Genomic DNA, 22,556 nt, shown 5'->3' on the forward strand with positions numbered 1-22,556 from the left:
AAGACGGCGTGCAGTCAGCGAGGGCGCCGGCGCTGTCTCAGACCGGCGAGTCCAGCTGAGTCCGCTGCGGGAGCCTCTTCAGACGGCGGCGAGAGCTTCAAGGCGGCGAGCTTCTTCGGCTTCAGGCGGAGATCAGCGAGGAGAAGTAGAAGTCGTCGCTGAAGGAGAAAGAACTGAATCCTATGGCAAAACGCCTGCTTATATAGCCCTTTACCACGCCCCTTTCGGCGGGAAAGTTCGCGCGGTTTCTCGCCATAGGCCACGCAGCTATGCCGCGCCGTCACTGGTTCAACAACTTGTCTATGAGTGAACCAATGACGGTGCAGTTACACTGCGTTATTGAAAAAGGCTTCAGTGACAGGGAAAAAGGGAGACTTTTTTCCCATACGCAGTACGAGTGAAGTATCGAAAGGGAACAGGACTATTGGCAGGTATAGGCGAGCCAGGTACACATAACAGTGATGTCACAAGGCCGGTGCATATGGTGCCAGCTGCCTGTTACAGTCATATGGTGCGATAAGTTGAGTTACGGAAGCCTTTAAAGGGATAGTTCACCCAAAAATGAAAATTTGATGTTTATCTGCTTACCCCCAGGGCATCCAAGATGTAGGTGACTTTGTTTCTTCAGTAGAACACAAATGATGATTTTTAACTCCAACCGTTGCCGTCTGTCAGCCGTATAATGGGTGTCAATGGTAACACAATTTATAAGAGTCAAAAATTATGCATAGACAAATCCAAATTAAACCCTGCGGCTCATGACGGCACATTGATGTCCTAAGACACGAAACGATCGGTTTGTGCGAGAAACCGAACAGTATTTATATATTTTTTTACCTCTAATACACCACTATGTCCAACTGCGTTCAGCACTCGCTTAGTGAGGTCTGATCCTGCTCTGACAACAAAAGTGATCTCTCGCGCTTATACTTCAATGAGTGCTATACATCACTTCTGTTGTCAGAGCAGGATCAGACCACACTAAGCGAATGCTGAACGCAGTTGGACATAGTGGTGTTTTAGAGCTAAAAAATGATATAAATACTGTTCGGTTTCTCGCACAAACCGATCATTTCGTGTCTTAGGACATCAATGTGCCGTCATGTTGTGTTTAGAGTTTTCATTCATCCTTGTTATTTTTTATGTGTTTTTAATTTTTTGATTCACACTTTTTTATTTTTTGATCCATGATAATGTTGTTTGCTATTCTGATAAGTTTTGTGCAATATATTTTTAAAGTTTTGATTTACGGTTACTATTTTTTGATCTGTGACCGCAATACTTTTGATGGGAAATTAATCTCATACACTAGCGTTTTAAAGCAAATTACTTCTGTTGGCCATTCGTTATTATGATATGCCATGCATTTTTTATTTCAATTTAATTTCTATCACGTATGTATGGCAAATTATAAAACATTTACCTCACATAAAACAAACCGTGAAAATAAGTGATAACTTTGGTTTCCACAACGGGATTGAGCTTTTGCTCAATGAGCTGCAGGGTTTAATTTGGATTTGTGTATGCATATTTTTTTGACTCTTATAAATTGTGTTACCATTGACACCCATTATACAGCTGACAGACGGCAACGGTTGGAGTTAAAAATCATCATTTGTGTTCTACTGAAGAAACAAAGTCACCTACATCTTGGATGCCCTGGGGGTAAGCAGATAAACATCAAATTTTCATTTTTGGGTGAACTATCCCTTTAACAGTGACAGGTTGAGTGGTTGGCGTATGTAACAGTGACTGGTTGTGAGGCAGGTGAATATAATGGCAACAGATAGGCAGCACATATAACTCTGACAGGTCACTAGGATGGTACATTTAATGACAACGGATCAGTAGGTAGGCGTATATAGTGAGACAGGTCCAGTGGCAGTCACCTTTAGTGGTGACGGGTTGAGTGGTAGCCTCATATAACGGTGTCCTGCCACAAAAGGATTTTACCCCAGTTTGGGATTTTCCAGCTGATGGTTTTCCGTAGCATCTGCAGCAATGAGTTGCATTGGAGTGACATCAACTCCTATCTTCGATTGACTGGCTAGAGGAAAAGCTGTCAGTCTAGATCTAGTGGGCAATGGTAACGCTTAAAGGTGCAGTGCGCAATTTCTCAAAATCGTTGTTGAGCATTGCTGATATTTGAATTCAGCCCAAACAAATGAGAAATAAATGGCAATGAAGAACAAAAAATGAACATACAATACACAAGAGTATATACAAGCAAGAGTTTGTTGTTAGTCCGCAGCAACAAACCAGTATTACTCACATACGGAGCAGAAACTTCCTCGGTGTCCATTTTCAGGCCTACCCACTTAGGTCTCTACAGAGTGGGAAAGCTTTTCTAATATTAACATGGGTCCTAAAGCTCTTGCCTGATCATTGCCCTCTTGCTCAGCTCACTCTCTCCTATAACCTTGCATCATGAGTGGACACGCCCCCTGCTGATTGGCTACAAGTTTGTTGTGGTGGTGCTCGGTCCAATCCACTTTCAACAGCATTTTTCAAAATTCGCTTAATCACCTTTAAGCCCACACTGATTTACATGATGAAACTCTAACTGCAACGTTTGGAAAAGCAAGCGTAGAACATGCCACAAGGGTGAAGGGGGGAAAAAGTACAAGCGTACAAAAAATGAATGTGCAGCAATATGAGCAGAAAATGTCAGAGAACACAAAAACAACAACAACAACAACAACAACAACAACAGAGAACTATAACCAAGGAAAATGTCATTTTGTGTGTGATTCGGATAATTTTGCATTTATGTTTCAGTTTTGTGCAATATAAGTTTGTGTTTAGAGTTTTAATTTATCCTTGTTATTTTTTATGCGTTTTTAATTTTTTGATTCACACTTTTTTATTTTTTGATCCATGACAATGTTGTTTGCTATTCTGATAATTTTGCATTCGTTTTTCAGTTTTGTACGGAAGCCCTAAACGGCCATGGATTTTTTTTTTTTTTTTCTATCTTGTTTTCTCGTGATCACGACTTATTTTCTCGTGATCTCGAGATAACAAAAGTTGTTTTCTCGTGATCACGACTTATTTTTCTCGTGATCTCAAGATAACAAAAGTTGTTTTCTTGTGATCACGATTTATTTTTCTCGTGATCTCGAGATAACAAAAGTTGTTTTCTCGTGATCACGACTTAATATTTTCTCGTGATCTCGAGATAACAAAAGTTGTTTTTTCGTGATCACGACTTATTTTTCTCGTGATCTCGAGAAAACAAAAGTTGTTTTGTTGTGATCACGACTTAATCTCTGCTCTAAATTACACAAATGTGCCAACAGGTGGCAGTATATTACCAAATATAACTGGTGATGCGCTGTAAATATCCACTTTACTGTATTAGTTCATATTGGCTCAGATTGTGAGTTTCGGACAGAGAGAGTTTTCGTGATCGCTTTATTTTGTGCAGTATTGTGTGCCTTAAACGATTAACTTAACTGTTAAATGACTGATTATAATTATTTTGCTTGAAAGTGTATCTGTTATCGTAGTTGCCTCACCACAGTTTCACGACTGCAATAGTTCGATGTGATACTAAACTTATTGCTTATTAAAACTAATTTTGATGTCACTGTATAGTATTCTGTTTGAACCTTATTGTGTATCTTTAAGACGCTATTTTAATCATCGCAGTTTCAGTGTTCGTTTACCTCACTATGTCACTCAATGTATATAAGAAATATGATTTATAGCCTATGTCATTTAATTCAGTGATAGTGTGTAACCTATTGTATTTTCTACATTTCTTTGTAGGAAACAACACACATACACATAAACACGCTTCTCAAACAGCATCCCAAAATTGTTTTAGCCTATATCAGCTGGATTAAAGTGTAAAATCCTTGGAAATCTGGAGTACTGCACCTCTTTTTAATGGAAGAGGAGGAAGACAGTTAACGCACATCACAGCCTATCCTACATGACGAATAAAAATAACAAACACATTATGTAACACACACATATATATATATATATATATATATATATATATATATTAAATGAGTATGGAAAATAAAGTTGGTTTAATCTAAAAGGTTTTAGAATTATAGAATAATCTGGCATCTTTCCGAATTGCACTCTGCCTGCGCTTGAGATGCTCTGTTAAATATTATGTTAATTACACAAACAAAATGTTAAGCGTACATTTATTGAACAGTGATTGATTAGCCTATATGTATTTATTTATTGTAAACTTTATTATTAAGTGAAGTAAACATTTAGCTGAAATATCCGCAAGATATAAGAGCGCATGATTTATCCATTGATCAGATGCGCGTCAAAATTGTGTTCGTTACTATAGCAACAGTAGAATCCGGGTACAGTGTGTTTCAGAATCAATCACTGTAAAAATAACTTTTATGTCATGATCACGACAAAACAACTTTTGTTATCTCGAGATCACGAGAAAATTAAGTCGTGATCACGAGAAAACAACTTTTGTTATCTCAAGATCACGAGAAAAATAAGTCGCAATACTTTTGATGGGAAATTAATCTCATACACTAGCGTTTTAAAGTAAATTACTTCTGTTGGCCATTCGTTATTATGATATGCCATGCATTTTTTATTTCAATTTAATTTCTATCACGTATGTATGGTAAATTATAAAACATTTACCTCACATAAAACAAACCGTGAAAATGAGTGATAACTTTGGTTTCCACAACGGGATTGAGCTTTTGCTAGAAGCCAAAAATGGGTACGAAATAGAAATGAAATGAATTCAGGCAGGCTACGAATCAGAAATCAGTGAACAGAATGCGACACATCACTGGCAATTGTATCTTGATCTATTGAAGAGGCTTCTCCAGGGCTCTCAAGTCTCACGCATTGGGCGTGAGACACACGCATTTCAACCCGTTCACACGCTCACACGCCACACCTTACATTTCTCACGCAGAGAAATCTCCAGGATAACGCACAACAAGTTGTGCCGCTATTAGAGGAATCAAGCGAGTTCCCCATAGAGTTCAGAAGGCCCTGCCACGCACCAGTTAATCTAATAAAAAATATAGCTACCGAACAGCCAATCAGAAAATAGAATTGCTGTATCCGGGTAAGATTTAGATATTCCCGCCACAACAACGTTTACGTTCTGATTCCAACGACACATTCTGTGATTCACGGGCTCGCTCACTGATTCAGATGCTCGCTGAAGTAGTTAGCTACAGAAGAGGACATCTGTCAGTCACATTTGATTCACATCTGGCTACAGACTGATCGTGATCGATGTGGGATCATATCCTATTACCCCCTTTCCACCAGCACGAACCAGGTGCTAGTTCAGAGCTAGTGCTAGTGCCAGTTCGAAGTTGGTTCAACTGACGAGCCTTCTAAGAACCAGTTTGCCTTTCCACAGGCTAGAGAGCCACCACAGAGCCAGGTCTTGCGTCACTGTATACGTCTCATATTTCACAGCAAAGCTAGCGCCGCAGCACCAAACACAAATACACCAGGCTCGTTTGAGATGCATCGGCTTCTCGCAAAGCGATCGGCGCATGACATCAAAGCTCCGCGAGAACGATCCAAAAGTACAAGGAGTCGTATGCTCTACAAACGCTCCCGCGGACCCGCGGCACCCGCCGAATCAGTCCGCGCTGCTCCAATGCATCTCGAACAAGCCTTCTATCAACAATCGCGGATGTTTCACTATTGTTGATGCTCATGGCTTTGCGAACCTACATCGGCATCCAAACACGGCTCGCCGTAATTTGTATATGGACGGAGATTACGATCGAGCTATTAGCTCGATTAGCTGCTACTTCAAAAATGGCGGTCACAAGTTTCTTGTTGGTCACGGTAACCCCACCCCCAGCCCCTGACGCAAGCGGTTCTTAGTTCTAGCCCAGCAATGTTTTGGTGCTACTTACGAACCACTTTTTCTGGTTCGGAGCTGGTGCTTTGTGTGTCGAAAGACAACCCAGATAGCAACTTTGTGTCGGCCCAAATCCGGCCCACATCTGGCACATGCGGAATGATGATCTGGCCCACATGTGGCGGGAATGATGGCACTTGGGCGGACCGCTCCTGTTTGCCAGATCTGGACCACAAGCAGGCCATAGAAATGCCAAATGTCAGCCAAGAGCAAAGAACTGGACCTTATCTGATCCACAAAATATTTATATATTATTTATAGAGTCATCTCAGCATTAACAATCCTGTTATCAAGCAGAATCACTGAAGGAAAGAAGGAAGCAGAAAAAAAGAGATGAGCAGAAACACAAGAACTACAACTGACTTCAGTCACAGCCTTAGAGGAAATCAACTAAAGATAAAAGACATGAAATCTCTGAAGATCTGATTAAACAACTCCACAAACAGCATTACCAGTTTCACTTATTACTAACCAGACTGACTTTATTTCTGTCACATGTCTACAGAAGTTCCTACTGAGAATTAACTCTCATGTTTGTTTCATTGATGTTTCCATTAGTTGGCCTCTTAACTTTTAACATATATATTTGTTTTCTCTGGCTGCTGTGGTAGTGTTTATGTCAAACACATTAGCAGTAGCAAAGAAAACTGAAGCATGATCATGTGATCATTGTTAAGTCTTGATGATTTTGTAATCATCATGTAACCTGTGAACAACACTGTGTCCAACAATTAGCTATCAAATAGCCTGCTTCACTGAAGTCATAATAATTGAATATAAATGTTACTGCAAAATGAAATCCAGATGTTTTGCAGAAATCAGTTAGAAGATGAAAATAAATAAAAACACAAGAAGGAAAACTATGTTGACAAACACAGATATCAGTAATCAGCATATGAATCTCAATGATGGTGACAATAAACAAAATATTTAGACAATCAGATCAGCTGCATAATGCTCTGATGCATTCTGGGAGTTTTGTACTATAGTACCCAGCATGCATTGCGGCTACATGATGCTTTTGATTGTCACCATAGTTGAGATTCATGTGCTGATTCTTGATGTCTTAGTGTGTCATCTCAAAGTACCTTTTTAAAAAAAAAAAATTATTTCTGCAATACAGCTCAAGCTCATGTCACAGAAACACAGGGTTTGTAATGTTAGTGTATTAATTTTTTTTTTTCATCTAAACAACATCATTGATTAGTTAAATCACCAACGGCTAACAGCCACTACTAATGTGTTTGATAAACACACCATCGCAGCAGTCAGAAAAGACAGTTATATATGTATAAAGTTAAGAGGCCAACTAATGGAAATATCAATCACCATCATGGTAACCTCAAATGAAACAAATGAGTTAAACCTGTTAATTCTCAATAAGAGCTTCTGTAGACGTGTGACAGAAATAAAGTCAGTCTGGTTAGTAATAAGTGAAGCTGGTAATGCTGTTTGTGGAGTTGTTTAATCAGATCTTCAGAGATTTAATGTCTTTTATCTTTAGTTGATTTCCTCTAAGGCTGTGACTGAAGTCAGTTGTAGTTCTTGTGTTTCTGCTCATCTCTTTTTTTCTGTTTCCTTCTTTCCTTCAGTGATTCTGCTTGAAAACAGGCTTGTTAATGTTGAAATGACTCTATAAATAATACATAAGATTTTGTGGATCAGATAAGGTCCAGTTCTTTGCTCTTGGCTGACATTTGGCATTTTTGTGGCCTGCTTGTGGTCCAGATCTGGCAAACAGGAGTGGTCCGCCCAAGTGCCATCATTCCTGCCACATGTGGGCCAGATCATCATTCCGCATGTGCCAGATGTGGGCCGGATTTGGGCCGACACAGTGTTGCTATCTGGGAAAGAACTGATTTGAAACTAGGCTCTGGCTCCGAACCAGCACTCAAACTGCTTTGGTGGAAAAGGGGTATATGAGTACAGTAGGCCTAAGTCATCTTATCAAATTGCTGGGGAATATTTGTGTCCAGGCAGCTGGTAGGTTAGTTAACAGTTTGACCAGAGTACGTTACGTGAACTAGCCTAGCTAGTAGGGATGGGCATTTTTCCAAAATATTGTATTCGAATATTTGGGCTAATAAAAAATCTAATATTCGTGTATAAATGACGTTATTTTGAGAAAATGAGAGAGACGTTTTTTTTTTTTTTTTTTTTCTAGTTGTCGTCACCATTTCTGAACAAACTTATGATTAGGTAATACACAACAAGCTTACGTTTTATCTTAAGGTTTTTATTCAGTTTAAAACATTAAACAATATGTGTAAACAAAAAATATAGGCCTAAAGAACAAAAGCATTATAAGCTCAAGCAGAGAGCGGGAAAAAACACTAGTAAAGCAGAGCGCGCCAGTTATCATGCAGAACGTAACGTACATATCGTACACTAGAGTCGGAATATGGTTACCATGTTTATATTGTTTCACATTATAATTAATGTTGAGGAAAAACAACAATATAATGTGTATGATTATATTACCATTATATCTCTCTCTCTCTCTCTCACACACACACACACACACACTCACTCACATACACACTAAAATGCTGAATTAAATAAATATTTTTTTATTTGTACGAATTTGTGCCATTTTTCATATCAGACCCCCCCTCCCCACCCAAACCCCCGTCGCTGCCGCTGCAGCCGAAATCTCACTCTGAACTCAGTTCAAAACTTGAGAGCCCTGCTTCTCTGACATTTTCGAGACCCGACATTACTTATCAACGATTATTAACTGTGCAATAACATTTAAAATGCAAGGCAGAATTGAATAGACCAGCTGTTAGGTTGTTTTTCCCAGAGCTGAAATCGAAAGTGTAACAGGTCGCGTGACATTACCTACGCTGAATTATCATATATATATATATATATATATATATATATATATATATATATATATATATATATATATCAGTAATTAATATTGTTTTCTCACCTGAGGAGCCGTGTGAACTGCTTAGATTCATAATGACGCAGAACTGGCACTTCTGTTCCAAAACTTCTCTTTACGCCTCCTTGACAGCAAAATCAGAACCTTGATATTTAAGCATAACTTTAGTTATGCAATAGAATTAGTGATTTTGAAGAAGGTGATAATGTTTTTTTTTTAAATAACGTTAGTAGGCTATAAATTGTTTACAAAGCAATAGCCTACCCGGAAGCTAATTAGTAAATTGTGCTGTATTTACAGTCGTGTTTATTGAAAAAACGCATTTATCAACACAATTTTCAACGACAACAACGACAACAACAAAAACTATTTATACTAATAATTATGTAAAGTGAAAAAACACCGAGTGAAAATCAGCCTTACCTGTTGTGCCTCAAAAGTGACGCCTATAAAGCGCTTCCTGATGCAACCATAAAAAATTATTTGACTTTGTACCATCCGATCAGACAGTGACACCCATCGTTCCCTTACTGAACTGCTAGTTTTAGTGAACCTAAGTCAAACACCATGTGTTGATTCAAATAGAATAGATCCCCAGAAACAAATGAATGAATTGAAGATAAATTGATGAATTGAAACACATTCAGAGATTTATTCAATGAATCCTTAGACAATCGTGATGATTGCACTGTTACATGAATATGAATTTTGTATTTAAAATGGTTGAGATTTGATTGTTATGTTACCAGCTAGACATAATACAACTACTAGTGCAAAGAGCATGACACACTTTTGTACCCTAATTATTGAACACAAGTTACCTTTTCATTACTTCTCTGTTCTACATGCACTCTTAGAATAAAAGGTTCTATGTAGAACCCCAAAGAACCTTTTTTTCAAAGAGTGTGTACAGTTCCAAACAGGTAATGAAAGAGATAAGCTTCCCAGCAAGCAATAGCCGTCATTTCACCGTCTCGGTTAACTATAGACCCGATATAGTCCGGCTATGTGTAACCCACATTTAGCCAAAATAATCTTTCATTTGGTTACATGTCGTTTTTGCCAAAATAACTTGCGAGGTGTATGATATTGCATCATGTAAGTGAAGTCAACAGTGATTACAAGGTGTTTGGTTTCACATCTTTGACATGTTATATTGTGTAGGCTGTGCGTAGCCGCGATTTAGCTCGTAGTAAGACCGGCTATTTGTAGCCCCCATATAGTCAATCCTGATTTATTGTAGTTTTTGGACAGGAAGTGCATGAGATGGTTGATATCTCATCATGTTCGCAATGTCAATGATTTCTACAGGATTTAAGTGGCATTTCATGACATGGTCTATATGTAGTCACGATTTAGCTCTGAATTGGATAGGCTATGTGTAGTCTGCTTTTAGTCCACCCGGCGAAATCGAGGCAATTTATAGTCTAGTTTTTACGGCTTGGCTATAGCCCTGATTCAGACCAGCAATGAGTGTAACCAAAATAGTGTTTATTTTCGACCACAAAGCTTGTGGGATTCTTGATATGCTTGCATTTATACATATATATATATATATATATATATATATATATATATATATATATATATATATATATATATATATATATATATATATATATATCAGGGTATAGCCAAACCATAATTTAATTATAATTATATACCACACACATATATGACTGTATTTAATTTTAAGTTAATTAAAAATTTACAATTCTCAACCGCTAGATGGCAACTGTGGCTCTACTGAGACATGACCACTGGCAACGCGAGACTTGAACGTTAGCTCTGGATCACTGTTGCCAGATCTCGCGATAAACATTTCCGCATTTTACAACCGTTGGAGACGGAGAGCAAGCAACAGCAAATGTTAAAGCAAATTCTTTACTGCTTTTGGTCATGTAAGTATCTGTGTTTTTCATTTTGACATGTGTTTATTATTTATGTACATTATGTGTAGGAACCGTGACATTTTAGCGGGTAATAGTGCAGACAGTAAAACGTGGTTAGATTAACATACATACACATGTACTGTAGTGTTTCCTTGTGCCCTGAAACTCTGTAATTATCTAAATACAAGGGGGTAAACATGAAACCTGTGCACCCTACTATTATTTGTTATGGAAGCCTTGTATATCTTTTAATCTTTTGATCATTATGGCATAAAAATATTTGATTTGGCAAGGCAAGTTTATTTTGTATAGCACATTTCAACAACAATGTTCAAGGTAATTCAAAGTGCTTTACATAAAACATGGAATTTATGGAACTAAAAATTAATCAGGTTGTTTTATAAACCAAAAAATATTGTTAACATTTTTTATTTAACTTTTTTTTTTGTCAATGTTTTATATTTTTATTATGTTACACTTTGTAATTTTCTTGTAATGTTTATTTGTATTGTATTTGTAAAATTTAATTTATTATTTTTTTATCATTGTGTATTATCTTGAGTTCTTTTTCTAAATAAAACCTTTTATATTTAATTTGTTTGGACGGATTGTCATTTATGAGAACCTGTTATATTTAAGTGAAAAGAATCCTTTAGCCATTATTTTGTTGTCTATTGTATGTATAGATGTAATCATTCATTAATAGTGTATTTGTTGACTAGTCTATTTTTGGGTTATGGTTAGACGTCTATTAGATTTTCACTGACAGCCAAAATTCAGCCTTATTTTAGCCTAGACCCGTATTAACCGTCTATTAGACATAAATATGTAGTTGTCTAATAATCGTCTAATTGATGACTAGTCTACTCTTGGGTTATGGTTAGACGTCTATTAGATTTTCACTGACAGCCCAAATTCAGCCTTATTTTAGCCTAGACCCATATTCACCGTCTATTAGACATATATATGTAGTCGTCTAATAATCGTCTAATTGATGACTAGTCTATTTTTGGGTTATGGTTAGACGTCTATTAGATTTTCACTGACAGCCCAAATTTTGCCTTGTTTTAGCCTAGACGGCCGGGCTATGTTTTGACGGCTATTAGACGTCTAATAGACATAAAATTGCTTGCTGGGTTATTAAATCTAGGAAACTGATATTAGAATCCAGAATGGAATTTGTTCATCCTTCAGTGTCAATCTGTAACTAGACAGGAAATCAATAAAGTTTAGACAGTTTTAGACTGCACATCTTTATCTGAATCAGGTTCTCCATCAAACTCAGGAATAGAACCAAGAGACTCCACTCCAGAGCTCCTATTTGAACTTGACATGAAATGCTTCTCTTCAGATGCTTCTTGGGATCTCTGGGACAAATAGGCTGAACTGATCCCTGAGGAAGGACTACATTGTTCAGGAACTGGAAGGAAACAAACCTTTAAATATTGCATGATATGCTCAGAATAAAGAACAACTTACGATTTAGTGGATTATCCATGCTCTGCGCTCTTCTAATGGGTACGGCAACTGTTCTTTCAACTCTCTCTAAAATCTCTTTATCTAGTTCATAAAGACATCCTCTGTTTCTTGCCACCATCTCTTCGATCTTCTCCAGCAGTTCTGTGACCTGAGATCCATCACACCAGTTCTTATTGTTGAGAACATGATATCTGTTTCCACATTTCTCAATGAGCCACTGCAGTGCATCACCTTCACTTGCTATGAATAACTCTATGGGAGTGTCTCCTAGTTCATCTCCAACAGTGAACACAACCAGCGAGTGATTCCAGACATTTTCACAGAGAGGCTCCATGATTTTCTCTAGTGTGCACTTCTCTTCATCCGCAAAGGAAGACTCAACACTCCAGACTAAAATGAAAGCATGCATTCCTGAGGACCGTTCTGTTACACATCTTAAGATGTTGAGTTTAGCATTCTCAAGTCCTTTTCCAATAAAGTAATCTTTTTTTAAAACCTGGTGTGTAAACAACAGTGAGATTCCATCTGGACGCTTCCCCGTTTTCTTTTAAATTCCCTTCTATTCTTCTGTCAAATGCTTTTCTTCCCAAAATTGTGTTCCCTGTTGAACTCTTGTCAGAATAGTGTGGTCCAAGTAACACCAACCTCATTTCAAAAAGTTCAGAACCTCCTTAAAAAAAGACAGAGCACAGACCATAAATATTTTTCATTACTTCACCAAAAAACTGTTTCCACTGTTTACTCACCTGATGTTGAATGTCTCAATTCATTTCTTTTTTGCACTTCATCTTGCATCTGTTTTGCTATTTCCTTTACTATCATCCTTCTTTTTTACACCTCTTGTAAATTCCAATGATCTATCACAGAACAGCGTCCTTTGTTTCCTGTGGCCATCTTATCAATCTTTTCAAACAGCCCAGTCATGACTTGATTGCCATCATCTGTGTTCTTGTTGTTGAAGACATGATATCTGTTTCCACATTTGTCTATTATCCACTGAAGAGCTTCTCCTTCAATCTCAATGAACAGCTCAATGCTTGTGTCTCTCAACCAGTCACCAAAGGTAAAGAGAACAATCATGTGATTCCAGACATTTACACCAAGATAGGCAATATGTTGCTCTACTGCCCTTCTGTACACTTCAGTGAAAGAAACATCCGTTCTTATGACCAGGAGAAAGACTGAGTTTCTGTTGAGAAGGAACATCATTGTGTCATAAATAGAGTAGGCTATAAAAAATAAATAAAGAGGTTAAAGTCCCTTGAAGTCAAGTCAGTCCACTTCCGTAGATGGCCATCTTGGTAATGTTTTCAGGCAGCCTAATGAAATAATTTTGTTTAAGCAGATAGCAGCTTTACTTAAATAGTAAATTTAACAATAATATTTCAAATGAGGAAATAACTATGAAAACAATGATAAAATATATAGTTTGAAGTCTGAGTGTTCTAGAGTGAGCTCTATCAGAAAGAGGTCCGTCAACTTAAAAGTGTGACTTTCATTTTTAGAGAGCCATTTTGAGTGTTACAGTTACACTTGTTCATTCATTACAAGGGGCCAAATGCTTTCCCCCCTTAAACTGTCTCTGGTTAAACGCAACATCAATATACATAAAAATCTCACCACTTGCTCTTGTCTTGTCTTTTAGATGCTGATTATTTATCCTTCTTTCCCCTGCTCTCTTTCCTGTTCTCTCTTCTTCTCCTCCACACGGTGCAAAATCTCTCTGTTTATTTCATAATGGCTGCCTCTGTTTTCTTCCACCATCTCCTGTATTTTCTTAAGCAGTTCTGTGACCTGAGATCCATCACCCCAATTTTTAATATTTAGCTTATGATACCTGTTCCCACATTTCTCAATGAGCCACTGGAGGGTTTCATTCTCCAACACTTGAGTTGTTTTATCTCCAGGATGATCTGTACTGGTGAACAACACTATTGTGTGCTTCCATACTTCATCCCCAAAGCATCTAATATTATCACACAGAATGTCTTTTTCATTTTGTTGAAATAATGTGTCCACATTTAAGACCAGAAGCAGGACATGAGGTCCTGGAGGACATTTAGTCACACTCAGGACAATTTCCTGTTTGTACAGTTCAGGATTTTCTTCAAAGGGTAAATTTCCCCACCAGCCTGGAGTATCAACCACAGTGATCTTTGTGCCAGATATTTCACTGTGTATCTTCTTACAGTGCAAAGTCTTCTTCAAGTCAAACTCCTTTTTGCCCAGGATAGTATTTCCTGTCAAACTTTTCTCAGCGTTTTTTGGTCCAAAAAGGACAATCCTCAGCTCTGTTAAGAAAGAATCAGGGCAGAGGTATGAGCATGTACTATAAAAAGTCATAAAACATATAAACATATAAACTGTTTAATAACATCAAGCTGTTTATGTTAATATTGCATTACTAGTAGGGTTGGACAATTAATAAAAAAAAAAAAATTACAATTACAATAATGGCTGCAGCGATTAACTAATCATGAAAAGTGTTGATTATAACATTCTATTTCAATCTACACCCATAGCTTCAATCGTTTCTATTTACAAAGTGTTTTTTGCAGCAGTGTTGAACATTGTAGCCAATCACAAACATGACTTTTGAGCATATTTTTTTTTGAGCAGACTTTTAAGTCACAGGCGCCAAACAAATCCACACACCAAAAAATAAATGCTATAGTTTTCTTCACTAAGTTCTTCACTCTGGTGAATGCTCTCAGTATAAGGTTTGCAGGCATAAATGTAAATATGAGATTCATTGTGCAGTGTAGTCAGTTTCATTGTTTATAACAGGAGACTTCAAAGGTAGTGTTTAGAGCTCAGAGAGCTGAACAACCTTAGTGATAGACGATGTGATAAAGGGAGCATTCTCTGTAGATTTCTGTATATAATTTATTCAGTCTGAATAATAGTTTTGTTTTTCTTGTTAAGTTGACTGTTTGGTCACTGTCTGGATGTGCTGAGACATAAAAAAGCAATAAACTAATCAGTTCTCTGCTTATTTTGGACGTGTACCCTATAGCTAAAGTATTTAAACATAATCAAGAGCAATAATCGATTATAAGCGGACATCCATAATTTCTAGAGTAAAATTTGATTAAACAAAATGACTAAAATGACTCAAAGTGTGCAATAATCAATATTTATCACACTCACCCGAGGAGTTATGTGAACTGGTTGGATTCATGACGACACTCAAATCCCTCTTCTCAGGTTCCAAAATTCTTTATTAAAGGGTAAAAATTTGCTCTAGTCCTTTAAAATAATGCATCAACTGCAGTTATATTAGTTAGTACTACAACCATTGTCAGAGACACGGTTGTGTTTCACAGTACAACCTGTTTACAGAGAACAGCAGAACTTTGCACCCTACTGTTTTATTGAGCCATATATTTTACACAAAGGACAAAGTTCAGTCAGTTGTGTTGATTCCACCAGAATACATCCATAACAAAGGTATCAATATGCAAAATACAACATGTAATCAACAACTGGTAATAATAATAATAATAATAATAATAATAAAGATTTATTCACTTTATTTTTTACTTATGATTACTTGCCGCTATTAGACTATAAGTTATTAATGAGAAGAATAACAAAATGCTGTAAATAGTAAAATATTTAGCACTTCAAACCAGTGTTTAAGATTATGATTTTTTTTTTTTTTTAAATAAAATGATAATAAGAAAGTTTGCAATATCAAGCAGCATGACATAAAATGAATGGAAGCGAATAAGACCGGAAATCTCAACACAATCAAGTTAGAATGGCTGCATCCGCTCTACATTACAGTAAAAATAAGGCAAATAGCTCCACAATGAGCCACAGTTTAATAAAATTAATTAATGAATTGTATACATATATGGTAAAAGTGCACAAAAAAGTGCAAAAAATACAAATGTTCTCATTTGTCAGTCATAAATTAATCATAAATTAAAGCCCAACCTTAAATGTTCACAGAATACTTTAGCAAGGTCCACTCATTTTGAGATTAATAGCCACTAAAGATGTAGAACTGCTCAGATTCTCTCAAATCTGTAATTAGTGCTTGTCTTCATGAAACAATCAGTCTTCAGTCTTCAGATTCAGATGTTTTAATGATTTTCATGTGACTTCAGTACGGGTATCAAAACATCCCCCGGGTATCCCCTGGTTTCACAGATAAGGCTTAAGCTAGTCCTGGACTAAAAAGCATGTTTAAGCTGTTTTAAGTAACTTGCAGTGACATTGTCAGGTTTGTGGCTTTGCTTTAACTGCTTTCAGCTCCACCCTGCTTCATACAGTGGCGTGAATAAATCTTTAATACATTAACTCATCCATAAACATTCTAATCGGATTGTGTGATTGTGTGACAGTGTCATTTTTTTTAAGAAGTTTGAAATTGTCTATTATCTGACCTTCTGTTGGAGGAAACTTAAAAAAACAAACAAACAAAAAAAAACATGAGTATTGTCACTTAATGACATTTTAATGACAAGTTCAATTTGTACCACTGTAGTTGAGGTCAAGATACATATTCATGACACTATTATAATGGCCTCATGACAGCCATTGTCAAAACCAACCACATGAAAATTTAATGTAATGTTAACCCATAAAGCTAAATGATGTCAAGTTGTCATGACAAAGACACTGACAGGTTATGATGTATTGGTTTATGTCAAGTTGTCGTAACAAAGACATCTCAAACAATGTCATCTTTGCATTAAAAATGACATAATTAAGCGAATGACACTTAATGACAGTTGTCATAAACATTCATAAAACCTCCTTCATATTCATGACATGTGTCATGTCATGATTATGAAGGTGTCATGTCAGTCTTACGCACACCCCTTCAAGTAAAGTGTTACCAAATATTTTATATTTTATGTGAGTGGCATATTTTGAGTTTTGATATTTGGGATATTGTCATTGGGCTACTTTTGAGATATTTTTGATTGGCCACTGGGCTATGTTAAAAATTTAATTTTTAAATTGTTCAGCTTCTGCAACAAAACACTATTGCCCAGTTTCATAGGTGAGACTTAAGCTTATTCTCAGACTAAAATGGATGTTTGAGATGTTTTAACTGAAACTTAACATGTGAATGAGATTAACCAGAACCCAGGATTTTTTTTTAAACAAAACATTCTGATAAATCTCATTCACAATCACATCAGTGTCAACTGAGTTCAAGAATGAATACAAATTTATAGAACATATGTGGTATATGAATTCTAAAAAAGGATGAATTGCTTGCATAACTTTAGTAAATTCAGGAATACCAAAAGCAGTCTGTAAGAGTTCTCCTAGTTCTTCCCTGCTGAACATGTTTGATCAACACTTTGAACAAATGCTATACATTACCTGCTTTTACACATGTGAAACTATTAAACTTCACATAGTGTACTGTTCTTTTAAAAAAAAAATCCCATAACAACCCTTAACATATACAGGCTACATTTGTTAAAAAAAAATATGTTAGTGACTGAGGTGTTAGATGCTTCATTGTCTGGTCAAGGACTGGTTTATCAAATAATAATATTTATTGTAGGGAACAAAATACTACTACTACTTGATTTATGCTTACAGTTCTCACAGAGCTTTATATATATATATATATATATATAAAGCTCACAGAGCTTTGAGATTACTCCTGTGCAGATACTGCTGTCTTCACTGGGGACTAGACACATGGCTCTAAAAATGTTTTATTTGCTAAACAAAATTTGAAATTTGCCAAATTTTAGACTACCCTGTAATAAAATTAAACATTTATTGAATATTGACAAACGTAGTAGGCCTAAACTTACAGTATTTTTTTTTTTTTACAATGATGGGGCCCTTTCAACTGAATTTGGAAAACATCTCAGCAACCAAACAAATAATTCTTGTAATTAATGTTGGAATGTTGTTGGAATGTGGTTCTCAGAGAGAAAAAGAATGCACAGAATAAATAGGCATTAACCTTATGTTAAGGCTGCCTGTTTCCCCTGTTGTGGCAAAATAAAAACTGACTCTTACTGCATAAGAGATAAACACGTCCAATTGTCTTTCGAAAGTTTTATTTCTTGCAAGAAAGGTCAGACAGTCATACAGAAACACAAGTAGCTGCAGAGTATAAGACAAAGGATGAAAGCTTCCCCTCACTTTTAAGGCCTCTGGCCTTTTACCATATTAGGAACCATATGATTACCACTTCAGTGTGTTTCCACCTGTCACCCAAAGAATGCATACTTAAGCACTTCTGAGAAAAACAAAATCATTTAACCATAAGCATGAGTAAAATCATATGGAAATTATATAGAAGCTCAAAATTTCTTCCACAATTCCCCCCTTTTTATCATTCATTGATAACTAATCACTACATCTATTACAATGCTTCACTAAGGTAAAAATCTTCTAAAAAAAATATGAAAACAATCAAATTTAAGTTATTACATCCAGTGTTGTGCATGAACGCGTTCAATGAACGACGTTCACTGAACGCGTTCATATTTTCGCCGAACGCTGAACTGAACGAGTCACTTTTCATTCAATGAACGTGAACGAGAGCGGCGCTCACTCTGGCAGGAATGAGCAGCATGCGCAGTTCACGTTCACGCTCATTTGAAAACTCAGGTTTTACGACACGACTGTTTACAGCAAACACCTTGATGGTGCAGCATCATGACTAGTGCTAGTACTAGTTCACGTGATTCAAACTTAGCTACAGCTGAAGCCAGTTTTGAAGAGCACTTAGCAGAGTTTTATGTACAAACAAAGGAAGACTCAGACGGAAAAAACCTCACGTTTTTGTGCAAACTGTGCCCACCGGGACTAAACAAACAAGTACGTACGTCAGCCACATCGAGTTCAAATTTGAAACGACACATCGAGTTACGCCATCCGAGCTATCTTGGCAAATATCTGATTACACATTATTTAAGGGGTAAATATTATTTTTCTCCTGGCTATAATAATTGTCTCTTGTTTATTGGTACAATAATTTTGATTAGTTTTGGAGTTGCAGTGATTTGCAGCTGGTAATGGATGGTAAAGAGGTTCTATTGAGTAAGATAGTGGCCTATCTTAAAAAGAATTTAACAAATGAACGTGAACTAGTTCATTTTTAGATATGTGAACTTAGTTCATTTAAAAAAAAAAAGAACTATGAACATGAACTAGTTCATTATCATCTGTGTGAACTGAACTTTGAGCTAGTTCTCTTTAGGTATGAACTGGCACAACACTGATTACATCACATTTATACTCTTCATCTCTAATTTTCATATAAACGATCACTCTTCTTAAATTTGTGTAGGGAGTAAGAAAAAACTCTTTTTTTAGGCTTTTTTTGTTTGGACAGACCCTAATATAATCAAGCAAAATATAAGTACAGATATCTGTTTAATATAAGTACAAATATCTGTTTATAAAGGAAAAATAGCATCAGAAAAGATAGCAAGGGTCAGACGTCACGGGTGCAGATGGCAAAGTCTTTCTTGGTAGTGCAGAGACTGCAATGGGCAAACCAGTCCTCCGACAAGAATCCAATAGGTAATCCAAAACTGCCTCAACGTGGAATATCCAGAACAGGAACAAGGCCAGAGAGGCTCAAACACAGCCAGAACTAACACTGCACGAACACACCAATGATCTGACAACAAGAGGCAAAATGCACAGACATTAAATAGCGGCACTGGCGCTGATCAGCTCATCAGCAGCAACACACACTCACAGAAAGTCAGAGGGCCTGTCCACACGGAGACGAGTTTAGCTGTATATGCAAAAAATTTGTATCACATAGGTTTTTTGTCCAAACAGATCTGTCCAGACATACTGGTCTGGCATGTATACTACATCGTTTTAAGTTGGTTTCAGTGGTTTTGTGTGTACACAGATATATAATTGAGACTAGAAAAAACAAAACAAATCAGAAGAGTAAGCTCTGGCTTCGTGTGGATGTAGCCAGAGTGAACCAGTGAACCACGACACATTTGACCTGCATGTTTGCCACAAAAAGTTTACCACATTCTAAAATGACACTCATTGTGTAGTCACTTCATTAATCTGTTATTTTCCATCGTTAATGGATGAACTATTTGAATCTTAGAAATAATACATTCTTAGAAAACATAAAATAAATTTGATTAAAATTACTGTAAATGTAATTAATGTAAATGTAAACACCCATAGATTGAAATGATAATTACCCTATTACCACATAGATATAATGCAGCACAGGTATGGTATGTAATGTACAAACAAATAAAAAAATATCCATTTTGTCAAAACACTTTTTTTTCTTTTTTTGTGACGTACAATTACAATCCCTTCACACAAGTCCAAACAGACATACTGTAATGGGGGAGAGGGGAACAAAAGCACACAAGTGCTGAGTAACCAAAAACAATACAATTTGAAGATAAAACTATGCATCACAGGTATCTTATGTAAATGTATATTTGCCTTACATTTATTATTTATTTATTTGTTTATTTCGAGCAATTACAAAAAAAAAAAAATACATTTAATAAAATAAGTTGCATGTATCCAAATATATAGATATCTTACATCAAACCAAATAGTCACCAACTCCAAAAAAATAAAGATAAATAAAATAAAAAAATAATAAAATAATAAATAAAAAATTGAGAATAAATTGAGCTATATGCATACATACACATGCATACACACAACAATGTTACCACAAGAACAAAATAATTTTTTATCTTACATTTATCTTACATTAGGATACATATTGCAATACTATCACATACCAACAAAAATACATGACTGTACTATGACATGAAGCCATTTAGGCCCCACCCTCCCTGTATTGTGACCAGACAAACTGTTTATAAAGTGACTTAAATCTGTGAATATTTGGACATTTGCTTATGTTGAAGATCCAGACCGTTCCACATTTTCATCCCACATACAGACACACAAAAACTCTTTTGAGTAGTTCTGATCTTTGGTAATGTAAAATTTCCATATCCTCTCAAACTATGAGCTCTCTCTTTGACTGTAAAAAACTTTTGTAAATTGCTTGGTAACAACTTATTAAATGCTTTGAATAAAATTTGTATTGTGTAATATTTTATAAGGTCATGGATTTTTAACAGTTTTGACTGAATAAATAAATTATTAGTGTGTTCTAAAAATCCAACCTTATGTATGATCCGTACTGCTCGCTTTTGTAATATAACTAGAGGATGTATTGAACCTTGATAATTGTTTCCCCACACTTCAACACAATAGGTGAAGTAGGGGAGTACCAAGGAGCAGTATAATGTGCGGAGAGCATTTTGATCAAGGAATTGTTTAGCTTTATTAATAATTGAGAGGATTTTGGAAGTTTTTGTTCTTATATGTCTGATGTGGGCTTTACACGATAATTTGTTGTCAATTATTACTCCTAGAAATTTGAATATTGACTATACTTAAAATCCATTTAGATGTTAGTGCTAATTTGTGCATTTATATTAAGTGCACTTAAGTACCACAGTTGGCAAAATGTATAACTAGTACATTAAATTAAATTTAAATTTAGTGTTACTATATAAAAGGCGACTGAACTAATTTTAGAGCATTCAACGGACACTTTTAAGAAATACACTACTTAAACCTCTGTTTTTGTGGTAGTATACTTTATTTCAATGCACTAAAAATCTATTTATGTGCTAATTAGTGCATTTATATTAAGCACACTTAAGTACCACAGTTGGCAAAATGTATTTATAACTAGTACATTACTAATATATTTTTTAATAAAATCAATTTAATTTAAACTAAGGATTGCTAAAAAAAAAAAAAAAAAAAAAAAAAAAGTCTACTAAGATTAATTTTAAAAACTAACTAATTTTAAAGCATTCAAGTATACATTTTCTTTTTTCACCTGGGCAGCTTCAGCCAATACTGAGCCACTGTTCGGATGTAAACACAGAAGTACTGCACTGTGTTCACTATGTCAACAGCACATGAGACTGACAGGGAAGAGAAGAAATTGTTGAATAAAGTCGTCGTTTTTGTTTTGTTTTTGTGCACAAAAAGTATTTTCGTCGCTTCATAACATTAAGGTTGAACCACTGTAGTCACATGGACTACTTTAACAATGTCTTTGCTACCTTTCTGGACCTCAAAAGGTGCAATGACTTTGTGATATGTGTGGTTCAGAAACCCTTGGATTTTATCAAAAATAATATCTTAATTTGTGTTCTGGAGATGAACTAAGGTATTGCGGGACGACATAAGGATGAGTACTTAATGACAGAAATTTCATTTTTAGGTGAACTAACCCTTTAAGAAGACTTGGAATAAAGCTCATTGGTTGTATGAACTACTTATGGGTTATTTTTTTAATGTTTTTGAGCTTTTTTGAGCATGACTAACCATCTGTAATTGTACAGAAATTAGCAACTTGGACATTCTTTAA

The 22,556-nt window shown here is 35.9% G+C and overlaps 2 protein-coding genes and 1 pseudogene across 3 annotated transcripts in view; all 3 read right to left on the reverse strand.

Moving 5' to 3' along the window:
• LOC137004103 (GTPase IMAP family member 8-like) overlaps positions 1–9,051 on the reverse strand; it is a 34,706-nt gene extending 25,655 nt beyond the window's left edge. For both annotated transcript variants that reach the window (XM_067364288.1, XM_067364287.1), the window contains exon 1: positions 8,832–9,051. In XM_067364288.1, the coding sequence (XP_067220389.1) occupies positions 8,832–8,862 (31 nt within the window). In that variant the 5' untranslated portion in view covers positions 8,863–9,051. The remainder of the gene's footprint in view (positions 1–8,831) is intronic.
• Positions 9,052–10,458: 1,407 nt separating this feature from the next.
• LOC137004202 (GTPase IMAP family member 8-like) lies at positions 10,459–15,482 on the reverse strand (annotated as a pseudogene).
• Positions 15,483–19,475: 3,993 nt separating this feature from the next.
• Positions 19,476–22,556, reverse strand: part of LOC137004203 (NLR family CARD domain-containing protein 3-like) — a 44,281-nt gene continuing 41,200 nt past the window's right edge. The window contains exon 9 of the mRNA XM_067364397.1: positions 19,476–19,775. Within this exon, the coding sequence (XP_067220498.1) occupies positions 19,733–19,775 (43 nt within the window). The 3' untranslated portion in view covers positions 19,476–19,732. The remainder of the gene's footprint in view (positions 19,776–22,556) is intronic.

Source organism: Chanodichthys erythropterus, chromosome 17 (assembly GCF_024489055.1).
Source record: "Chanodichthys erythropterus isolate Z2021 chromosome 17, ASM2448905v1, whole genome shotgun sequence".
Classification (NCBI taxonomy): domain Eukaryota; kingdom Metazoa; phylum Chordata; class Actinopteri; order Cypriniformes; family Xenocyprididae; genus Chanodichthys; species Chanodichthys erythropterus.